Below are 12377 nucleotides of genomic sequence, written 5' to 3' on the forward strand. Positions count from 1 at the left end.
AACATTAAAATTATATCACTTAATTAAATTAATTCATAGCTTTTCATTTGAAGTCTTGTGTAATTTTAGTTGCTGTTATCTTCTAAAAACAATAAGGTTACCAATATGTTTTTGCAAATTGTAGGTATTGAACCAACAGAACATTCCTATATTGTTAAAATAATCTAAAAATTACAAATTAATATTAGCTAATATTAGCACTGTTAAAAAGAACATGTATTATACATAAAGTTTTCACATATAATATGAAATATGTATACATATTAGATAACATTAGTTACTCTAATGAAAAACACACATTATTAAAAAGTACATTTTAAAAATAACAGAAAGTTCTCAGATTGTTTTCATTCGAGCTGTTTGGGAAACAAAATGGTAAATGCCAAAATAGAAGTTTTAGAATACAGAAAAAAATAAAATTATGACTGAACCATAAATTTGAATAATTTTAATCTAATATCAATTTTTAGTAAAAAATGTTTCGCAATCAATCTAATTTCATGATGATATAATTAGAACAAGAGCCAAAAGATTACATCTAGGAGATGGAAATGGCATTTACCATTGTTTTCCCGAGCAGCTCATTTATCATTGTTATAATAACTTTAAATTACAAAATGATAGCTGTTACATTATATAATTTTATTTCTCAGTTTTACTAGTTTTCACTGTATTTTGAAGACTAGTTTGCTTCTTTGTACTCTATACTATATTCTTCAAAAGTACAGTAGAGCCTCGATTATCCGACCCCCGATTAACCGCCACCTCGGTTAACCGACCGTCCTAGTCGGCAAATTTCAAATGTCCGCTAGTGATGTGGCGCTACAATATTTGGCTATGTCTGGCTACTTTAATATTATTTTTGCGTGTTTTAGCTGGCAACACTCATTCGACCATGAAAGGGAGCCAGTATTTAAACGAGGCTTAATTTTCTAATTTTTAACGATACAATAGCGACGATTATTATTTTAAAAAATTTTTGTTAGGCTTAACATCGATGAAAATTCAACGCGAAGTAGGTTAATAGCGATATACTAATATACTAATTACATTGGATATAATAATATACTACACTAATAATGGATTTTTTCATACTTTTCGGTTATCCGACTTTTCAATTATCCGACCAACCCCAGTCCCCAATTGGGTCGGATAATCGAGGCTCTACTGTAATATCATTAATAAATTTTTCTTTATAAATCATTGATCCTTTTAATTGTAATAAGTAAAAATAAACTTTTCCATTTCTATTATTTTTCAATCAGAATGCAAATGAAGAAACACTTTACAGCTTCACTTTGGTGCATCCAAATTACCAGTATTACTATACTTGCACTTTGGGACCATTAAGTAAAAGAAGACTTAAGTTTCCTTATGATTTCCATTTGGTATCCCTGGTCGTTCTGCAATCCTTCTCTAAGGATTGCAGAATGACCAGGGATACCAAATGAAGACTTACTTGAACACAAGTACTGTACTGCAATAATGCAACTGTAGATCTGATAACTGAGATGGCTACTAATGTACTAATTAACAGATGGCATATACAATGTGCATACACTGGACAAAGAAATTATTTACATCCATGGTGGGACAGTGAGATTTTATCTTGCTATTCAGAATGGTATACAATTTAAAAGTTACAATTTATTTATTTCTGAAATTATTATTCATAAATAATCTTTTCTTCAATTCTATACTATTAATATAATTTTAAAAATTCAAAATTATATTTGTTTTTACAAAGAAATTGAATACAAAACTTCTAAAGATTTTTTTATTTGGTTTTTTAAAATAATTGTAATTTATAATTTAGATAATTTTTTTATTTTTATTATCTCTAAAAGAGTAAAAGATAATGTATTTTCATTTTCATTTTACAATGATTGTAAATTTTAATAGCATTAAATGAGTAATTATGAGTTTTACAGAATACATCACACACATACAAATTTAAAAATTTACCTTTTCCTCATAAATCTTTAAAATGCACTCTTTTGCTTTTGCAACAGCTTCTTTTTCACCAGCAATAGTAATTTCATCTTTCTGAATGCTAGGAGGAGGAACATTGATCCGTGCACCAGTTTCAGCAGAAAGTTGAACAATGTTGTTATTAAAAGGGCCAGTTATAAATGGATGATATATTTTTGGAATGTTTAACCTTTCAAAAGCCATTTTAGCCTGAAAAAAAAAAAAAAAAAATTGAAAACTGATTTTCAAAATTCCTATTTGAAAAAAGTCTCTTTAGTTATGAACTATTTAATAGAATTATTTAAAATGGCAAATTTAAATAATTTCACAGTATTTTGAAATTTTTAATGATTAATAGAAACCAATTCAAGATAAATATGAAACAACATTTAAAAATTTGAGGTTCTAAAATAATTTTTCAAAATCTTTTAATAGTGTTTTTTTTTGTAAATTAAGTTTTTATTCTGTTTAAAATTGTCCTTTCTTTATATTTCTCATTTTTACCATAAATGTTTCTTATACAAAACAAAAAAAGTTTTTAGAAGGTTGATAATACAATTGAAATTCAACTAACAAAATGTAATGAAATTGTACCATGTCTTTAAGTATTAATATTTAAATTACAAAAATTAAAATGAATTTACCTGTTCATCTGATATCAACTGAATTTCATGACGAGCTTTATCTATGCCTTCTTTTGTCCCTGTAATCCTTATCAAATCTGAGTTTTCTTCTGAACGTGGTACCATAATTTTTGTGTTTGTACTTTGTTCTAATTCGGCCAATCTTTTACCATTTTTTCCAAGTATTACACGATGATGCTCTTTCGGAATGGGAATTGTAATGATGGCCTACAATTTTAAGATAGAAGATTTAAATTAAAAAACTTAAAAAATTTATAGTACTAAATAATTCCATTTTATTTCAAGTTGTTATAATACATTTTATACATCTCAAAATACTTCTGATTAATTTACAATGAAATTCTTTTAGAAAAAAAAAATTAAAAGCAAAAAACAATCTGACAAATATCCTTTGGTTGCCAGTAATTTGTCTAAGTACTGTACATTTAATGTTCTTTGCATTTAGGAGAGACTTTTGGAATTAAAACAGAACAAAAAACATATAAAGTACAAGGATGTAACCATCAAGGCACCAAGATGCAGCGTTTCCCACACTAATAGGTCTTCTACTCTCACTTTCTACCAGCTTCCATTGCTGCTCCATGGAGTTTATAGAACTAAATTGCATAGAATGTCACAAGCCGTTGACTACTGAATGAAACAGAAAACTAGCACATCAGACTCATAACTAGACTACACAAACAGTCAAAAGGTACAAAATAAAATTTAATACTTGTTCTTGTTCAACCTTTTTGTTTTTTTTATTGAGCATTATCACATATCACTGGTTTATGTATGACATGCAAAGTGCTGCCATATTGATATGGTAGCTCCTTGCACAATACTGTGTTGCTAGTGATCTTGGGCAATTGCACTTTTATTGGTAACCTACCTAGACCTACTTATGCCATCAGTAATGCAGGTGACCCACTCTAAATTTCTGGTTGCATCCACAGTACTAATTATTTATCCATTCAACAAAACTAATTACTTAACTAACAACAAAACTTACAAACTAATTATTTAACTATTAGAACAAATATCTGTCTGAATAATTAAACCTTAACTACAGTTAATAAGTTTTGTTCAACTTTAAAAAGCTGCAAGAAAAAAACAAACAACTCAGAAAACATTCAAGCAAATAAATAATTTTCTTAAATTTATTCTAGAAATAAAACTTTCAAAATTCTTGTAAATTATGCACCTGAGTTTGCAGTTCATTAACAATAAAACGTCTTGCTGCTAAAACTGCTTCTTCTTTACCAGTTACCAAAATAGTAAGACTCTGATCTTTTGATGAACTAATCTCAATATGAGCACCAGTCCTCTGCATTATTTCTGCACAGATTTTAGCTTGTTCACCCTGTTCTCCAAATCTTTGACTGTTGAATTCCCGAAATTTTCGTTCTTCAACAGGGACCCGGAAAACCTAAATATTTAAATATTTTCATAAAATTAATATTAATCATTTCAATAAACTTTGGTACAAATAACAAATTTTAATTAGTTAATAATAATTTTTAATCATTTTAATTCTTTCCTTCACAAGATTTTAATCATTGTTTATATACAGATTGTATATAAACAATGATTCTAATATTGCTTATAATTTAATCAGGCATTATAATAGTTATTGTGTAACTAAAGCATTAAAAAAATTACAAAATATTAATAACATGAAAACAATTATCTGTACTATTAGTTAAATTAGAATAAGCTAGTTAACAAAATTAAGCTACCTGGGTGATTACAGAAGTTTTCACTTTCATTTTTTGATTCCACTGTCCTAAGTTAGCCTGTGGTTGTTCATGACGTGCTTCAGTTTCAGGAAGAGCTGGAAAAACCTCATCATAACTATATGATGGTTCATAAACTTCATTTTCCTCCAAGAGAGATGCTACATTACACGGTACAGAATTCTGTTCAGAAGACATGGATGCCAATTGAACCGTGTCCGGGTTCATAGTCGATTACTCGTGCCAAGTCGTACAGTACAACTGAAATAATTTTTTAATCATTAATAATGTAACCTCAATGACAATGTAAATTAGAATATCAATAATTTAAAAAATTTTACATTAGTAATAATACTTTACAAATAATTACTTAATCATTTATAATTAAGGGCTAGCTTTGTGAGTGTTTAAAATTGAAATATATGCACAAACATATGCATATTAAAATGCCTGAAATATGAATTATGACTGTTAAAAGCACCAGTAACAAACACTAAAATTTGTAGGTTGAAATGCATATGTATTTTATTTCTGTCTGCCTGAGAATCTTGCTAATATCTATTACATCACACTTTTTAGGTGGGAATGGATAAATATGCAACAATAGACGACACGAGACTTGAAATTTGTAATGTCACAAAACACAATTTACAATAATATTTTATGTAGGATGTGCATAACCAAATCAATTACAAATATAGTTATATGTTCAATAAAATTTTGTAACTTTCTTTGCTATCTAATCAATCATTATTGAATTTACTTCTATACATACAACTGTTTACAAGATGTTGAGAATGACTGGGTTAACCTAGTTTCCCTTATCTTATAGTTAAGTCACTGGTTTGAAGTAATCATATTTTTGTTTATAACCCTGTAAATAATAAGTATGTTCAGTAATTTATCAAGTTGTTAACTAATTATAGATTTAGTGTCAAAGTTGATAGTAATATTTTATTTCCAACTGATATTACAAATTCTACAGGTTGCCACACATTAGATTGGATCAGGGCCAAATGTGTGGGGTAGGATTCCATTTAAATGTATATTATTAATTAAAAATTCCTCTAGTTCTGTTCCAATGTAGTGTGTGTTGAGCTTACTATAGTTAGTTTCAGTGCAATTAGAACTTACTTATGATCAATTGCTATTAGTCTCATTTTAATACTTCATGTTGCACTGATGTAAGGATGTTTCAACATCTAAGAAACATGAAATGATTTTTTAGCAAGAAACAATTTGTGGGGAACATTTAAAACAGATGGAAATTCTTTATTGTAATGTCCCAGATCCAAACTGCTGCTGCTGTGCCTACTTTCTTATCAATTCAGTATTAGTTTTTGCTATTTTATCCATATTACTGGTTGAACCAAACCTGATATATTGGAATCTTTCTGCACATGCACCATATGCAGAAATTTGAATACTTTACTCTTGAGAAATTATTTTTCTTATATTTAAATACATATATAAAATATGCATCATCATATAATCTTAACGTAATCCATTTGACCATATTGTGTTTATATTGAGGTTTCAACATCATAACATTTAAGGAAAAACATGAATATGCATTCAAATAATCCTTATTTATAAACATTAAGATTTTCAAAATAAGTTTATAACAACAAAGTTTAAAAAATTAATAATTTTTTCTGTCAGCAGTTAATTATATTTAATTATTTTCTAGTTTATTTACATAAAAAAAAAAGAAATACAATAGCAAAACTGTACTAATGTTTTTTAAAAGTTTAAAAATCTTATATACAGTAATACCCCGGACTTACGTGATAGGTGGGACCAAGCGATAACCGCGTAAGTCGGGGTATAATTTTGCAATTTGTGTAAAATCCAAGTCGGATGTATGTAAGCTAATAAATGTTCTCGTTAATCTTATCTCGTCTTTTGATTCGTTCACGGTTACAAGAAATCACCACATAGAGTCTCTCAAATCTCCGTAGATCAAACAAACACAGAAATAAATAACACAAAATAAATTGGAGCTATGTGTCAATTCCGCGCGACACGTCTGAATATGTAAGCTAAACAATAGTGTGGGGGGAGTGAGTAATCGAGAGTTGCGTGGCGCTCAAACAAAAGACAAATCGACAAGATTTGAAAATCGCGTAACTCCGAGTTTGCGTAAGTCGAGGTATTACTGTATAACATTTGATGCTATCAATTTATTACTTTCTATTAAGTATTGATTGCTTTCAATAAATGCAACAGAAATGTTATAAATGAAGGGATCACACAAATGTAACAATAAATGATAATGAGGAAAAAACAAGCAATGGTGAACATGAGTCTTATTCATCATAATAAATGTGATTTTGACCAAAAATTGTCAGGAATATATATATTCTTGACTACCAATATCAAGGGTGGCAAACCTATGGCACTCATGCCCAAGATGGCACATTGAGAGAAATCATGTGGCACTCAATGTATCATATGATTTTGGTTTATCACCAGATTATTCTTTTTTCATCAGCTTCTTTAATTTATTCTAATTAAAGCATATTTGTTTCATTTCTTTAGATATTGTTATTCAAAGTTTAAAACTAAAAATATTTATGAGTGTCAAAAACAACTATGCTTACTATATGGCACATGGACTCAAAAAGGCTGGACATCCCTGACCTATATATAAACAACCATGGACCATTATCATGAATTTTTTAAACAATACAAAATCTGTAGAATAATGATCACAAAAGTTCAATTTTACTATATTAATATGAAACTCACATCTTTAATTATAACAAATTAATACAAGCCTAAATTCATTGCTGCTTGTTTGAAACAAGTTTATGGATTCTTCACACTTTTCCACGAAAGACAACAATCGCATCACAATATTATTTATTGTTCATTATTTACTGATAACAGTCACTTCATTTTTGGTTTTAGATTCAAATAAAAAACCCCAATGAGTGGAAAAAGCAACTAAGCATTTTGCATTGCATTCGTAATACTTCGCGTAACCTTCAGTTGATCAATGTTCAAATTTCTCCACAGACTACCCAAATTTTCTCGTGAACCATCGGTTGCTGACTGTTGCAATAGAGCATCAATTATCAGAATCAATTGGGGACTGGAGTTGTTTGGAAAATCGATTCTTCAGATAACCGATAATGTATGAAAAAATATATTAACCTATCCCATGATGAAATTCGTTCAAATCCTGGCATGTCCTTAAGTATCCTCTCATGGTCGTGCCAATGCTGTCAGCTAAAACATGCATGCACACCAACAAAAATAATATTGGAGTAGCCCAAGACATAGCCAAAGATTGCAGTGCCACAGCACTTGCGGAAATTTAAATTTGCCAACTGGAAAGCTTTCGGTTAATAGACATTTCAGCTGATCAACATTTGGATAATCGATGCTCTACTGTATTTCAATATTTTATATGTTTTATTTACAAAAATGATTTATCTTCCATCAGGTCATCAAGACTGTTTAGAATAAAATGTCACAGCAATACATGAAGAGAGTTTGAAAAAGCCTAATGCTCAGTTCTGTAATAAACATGACAGTTATGCTGTCTATAACACACCTATCACTATGGCTTGGATGAAGTCAATAAAAAATAAATCTTGAGCTGAAATGAATAATAGTTTTGTTAATGGTTGGAAAATTAAGCAGAAGCAATTTTTAACCACAAGTCAACTTCTGCAAAGCCATAAACTTACAAATAACTAACTAAAAGAGCTTTTCATCATATCTTTTAAGATTAGCAAAACATGAAAAGGAGCTTCTTGGTTAGAAGAAAATATTAGATTACAGTAGAGTGTCATTTATCCAAATCAATTGGGGACTGGGGTTGTACGGATAACTTATTTTTCGGATAACCGATTATGTATGAAAAAATATATTAATTTATCCCATGTTGAAATTTTTTTCCGTTGCGTGTCGCTTTGCGTTGAATTTTCGTCAATGTTAAGCCTAACGAAGACTATGGTATCGTTAAAAGTTATTTTTTTATTTTGTACAAACAAAATAAATATATTGAAAAATATAAAAACAATAAAAAATCATACTTCAGAAGTTAATTTAGTATCAAAAACGTAAAATATTTGAGTAGCCGAAGACATAGCCAAAGATTACAGTGCCACAGCACTGGCGAAAATTTAAATTTGTCGACTGGAATTCCTTCGGATAAAAGACACTCTACTGTATTAGGCTTCTTACAAGAAATTAAATGTGAAAATAGCACCAAAAAACAAAACCCAAAATCAAGAAACCTTAAATGTCAAAAGGTTTTTTGAAGAAGGTATCCACAGTTGTTTTAAAAAAGACTTTTTAAATGATAAAATAAATATAAATAATTCAATAATTTTTGAGGGTTACTGAATCTAAAATTAAAGCATATTTGAATATGATAATCCCCTTTCTTTAAATGAAGTTCTCCAGAAGAAAATTCACTATATATGATGTACTGTGCAGTACATTAAATCAAAAAATATTTAATATACTGCTAATATGCTATCATAAATAGCAAAATCAAAAAAATCTATAGCTCAAGTAATGAGTGTAATGGTTATTAACAAGTGTAATTGGCATCATTATCTCAAGTTGCCAAATTTGGTTGGAAACAACTCAAACAATTCCCCTTATAGTTCAGATCATAAGGCAACAACTTCCCTATTAGTGCATCTTTCAAAGTTAGGAAATGGAAAAAGCCATTTGAAATTTCATCTGTATGCATAGTATTCTATAAGAAAAGTTTCTTTAACCAGGCAAAGCAATATGGCAATTGAATCAATACGAATGGAAACTACATTAATTAATAAATAAAATGACAAGGCATCTTCCTATCCATAATATACTTGTCTTCAGAATAAAATTTCCTGTTAATAAAAGACCAGGAAGCTTATGGGGAGTTACTCATTTTTTGGCTAATTCTTAATTACATTATTTTGTAAAAAGGAACAAATTTCAATACTGAAACACTTATTTTGATTTGATTTGAGGAAAAACTAACTTTAGCTTGAAAATTGTGTTCATTGCATAAAAAAGATAATACTAGTTATGAATTTATTCATAAATGATTAGAGTTTAACCCTAACAAACCTGGTCTCTTGGCTTGAGCTCCAAAGCAAAATGCATAAAAACCCACATGGGTCAAACAGAAGTTACATGAAACCAACACACACACACTTGCTAATGCTGTCTGCAATAAGTATAAATTGAAATCTAACACCAATATCTGTAAATCTTTGCATCACCCACACACTTATTTCATCAAGAACATGCTCCTTTATTAACTGAGACCTGTAACACTTTCAGATTCATGTTCAACCAATCCAAAAAGCAACCATTTGCAAAGTAATAACACTGCCTTATGACCTATTATTATTCTTGATTGGTTTTAGCACTTATCCTCTTGCCTTGTACTTCAAATTTAATTCATTCCATTTGAGCTCTGAATCATTCAAAGTAATATTCAATTTTTCCCCATTAGAAATAATGGAAAGTGAAATAATCCATTCCCAGACCCTAAACAATCTCCATTTTGATAAATTTAAAACAGCAAATACACCTCTCTGAAAACTGCATTTGTCATAAACCACAATTCTACTACTCAAACCTTTAAAATCCAGTACTGTTTTAATTTTCAAATGTTTTCAGTCATCTTAACTAACCTTCATTAAAACAACAAAAAAACTTTTTTTTTGTTAATATTCAAAATCAACTTGTTCCAGGAGATATTCCGGCTTTCATTATAACAAATTTATTTCTATGTTCTGAAGGTTTTTCAAGACAACCAAAAACACTTGAAAATTAAAATTGTACTACATTTTAAAGGTTTGAGTAGTAGAACTGAAATACACCTAATTTAAAGTAAAAATAACTCAATTAAATATCCTAATTATAAATTAAAACACAAAACAAATAAGATGTGTAAGTACTCTATAATAAAAAGAAAATTGCATTTACTGATCGTACACCATCGATTTCAACATCTTAAACACAGCCACCAAAAATCACATATATCATTTTAGTGCTTCACAATAAGTTCTTTTCTCATCTCAATAGTCAATATTCCTCTTAGACTTTGGTTGTTTTCACACACTTCTAGGATGCCATGATTAACAAGTAACCATTATATTGGAGTGAACAGAAAGATTTGCATGTTTTTAACAGTTGTCCATACTTAACATAGACATGCAATTTAATTATAACAGTTGTAAAATTTAACAATTATTGCTAATTTGAAATTGTATTCTTTGTTCAGAAGTTTATTTTATGCTTCAAGTGTGTTTTTCACTGTGCACACAGTTCAAACTTTGAAGCATCATTTGAACTCCAAAGCAAATTTTTGCCAAATTTTGCACTCCAAGTACAAGTTATCACTATTTATAATCTGAACATTCAAACCATTGATGGTAACAAAATCTTGTTGTTTGTTTATAGATGTTTTCATACATATATATTTTGTTAAAATTACATACAGGTAACCCCCGTATAACATGGTAGTTACGTTCCAAAAAATTGCCGTGTTATGCGAATCCGTGTTATACGAAACAAAGAACTAATACGAAAAGGAGGGTTAGGTTCCAAAAATTAAAAAAACATGCTAGTATATTTTCATAATTAAGATAAATATCTTCATTAAAATTTTTTAAGTAATACATATTAATATAAATTAAACAATATTTTCTTCGTCATCACTAAAAACACTATTAATTAACCGAGAGCGTTTTCTTTTTGGNTTCGATTAGTCACATTTATTATTTTCAGTTCTTGCCATGTTTTTAAGAGAGTTTTCAGGATTTATTCATTTATTATTTTTACATCATATGTTAAAATCTAATGCTACTGCATGCTTAATGCTTAATAAATGATATTATAAATATGCTTTTAGGCTTTTATCTATACATACATTGGCAAGTGAGGGGGGAAAAAGAGGCTATGTTTTGCTTTAAGGAAATATTCACTTTAAAAAATTATTTAAAATATTCACTTTAAAAAAATCACACTGCATTGTGCTAAAATTGCCTCTTGGAGATAAAAATTCTAGACTGCTTATTTCAACATTCCGCATGAAATTAAATCACAAAGAATGCTTCAAGAAAAAAAAAAAAACAGCAGAATGTCATGCTCCTGTGATATGGGAGTCCCATTCACCACACACCTAGTGATATCATGATATCACACAGCAAGTTTGAAATAAAAACTAAACACAGTAATCGAGTAATTCAATAATTTATTTTTATAATATAAATTTACTACGTGATCCAATTATAAGTATTTTTATTAAAGGCACTGAAATTGATAATTTTAAATGTTAATATTTCTAATGAGATTCTAGTATTTATAGCCACATGACTTAGGCATACGACAGAAGAGCACAACTGTAACAGTTTAACAAGATAATACTAGTGGAAACTGATCTTTCTAAGCAAGATCAGTTTTATAATCAAGTTATACAATAATTTTTGTGAGAAAAAGTGTCGGCAACCAATAACATTCAATAGCTTGTAGAAGTATATAGCAATGATGTGATAACTCAGATAGGGTGCCAAAATAAACATGGTAAAAAAAGATTCAGAATTTGAAAAACGATAATGAAAAATACCAACTTACCCTTGACATAATCCAGATTTGATATAAAGCAATTTTCATGTTTCCACCTTGAAGAAATACTTGTCATTATTATTAGACAAAACAATGTCCTGACATCATCATCAAACATGCTATTACATCATCATTAGTGCAATACAAGGACATAACACATTATATAGCATTTTGAACAGAATATATGTTGTGACTAAGTGTCAACTGTCAAAGAAACTATTAAAAACAGTGTAGCAATAGCATTTTTATTGTATAGCATTAGTTTATTCAATTGAAATCCTATCTTTGATTTGTAAATGCTGTAAATTTACTTTCTAGTAAATTGCCATAAATTATATATATCTAAAGACATCAGAAAGTGTCTAACTTAGTATTCTTTAGAAGTCAAAATGACAAGTAATCAGATAATAATGTAAAAATTTTGAATTTTCAAAGTTGCTCTCAAATATTCAAACTAAAC

General features: G+C 28.9%; 1 protein-coding gene across 2 annotated transcripts in view; it reads right to left on the reverse strand.

The window, feature by feature from the left end:
* The window catches only part of LOC111622177 (vigilin-like), a 79816-nt gene that overhangs the window by 51306 nt on the left and 16133 nt on the right, over window positions 1-12377 (reverse strand). The window contains exons 3-7 of one of the 2 annotated variants that reach the window (XM_023364531.1): window positions 11927-11973; window positions 4334-4591; window positions 3799-4023; window positions 2616-2822; window positions 1966-2181 (exon numbers count right to left, since the gene is read on the reverse strand). In XM_023364531.1, the coding sequence (XP_023220299.1) occupies window positions 1966-2181; window positions 2616-2822; window positions 3799-4023; window positions 4334-4558 (873 nt within the window). In that variant the 5' untranslated portion in view covers window positions 4559-4591; window positions 11927-11973. The remainder of the gene's footprint in view (window positions 1-1965; window positions 2182-2615; window positions 2823-3798; window positions 4024-4333; window positions 4592-11926; window positions 11974-12377) is intronic. The other variant, XM_023364526.1, reaches the window with a different exon arrangement.

The sequence above is a fragment of the Centruroides sculpturatus genome, unplaced genomic scaffold (genome assembly GCF_000671375.1).
Source record: "Centruroides sculpturatus isolate CEXI.00-Female unplaced genomic scaffold, Cexi_2.0 scaffold14, whole genome shotgun sequence".
Lineage (NCBI taxonomy): Eukaryota > Metazoa > Arthropoda > Arachnida > Scorpiones > Buthidae > Centruroides > Centruroides sculpturatus.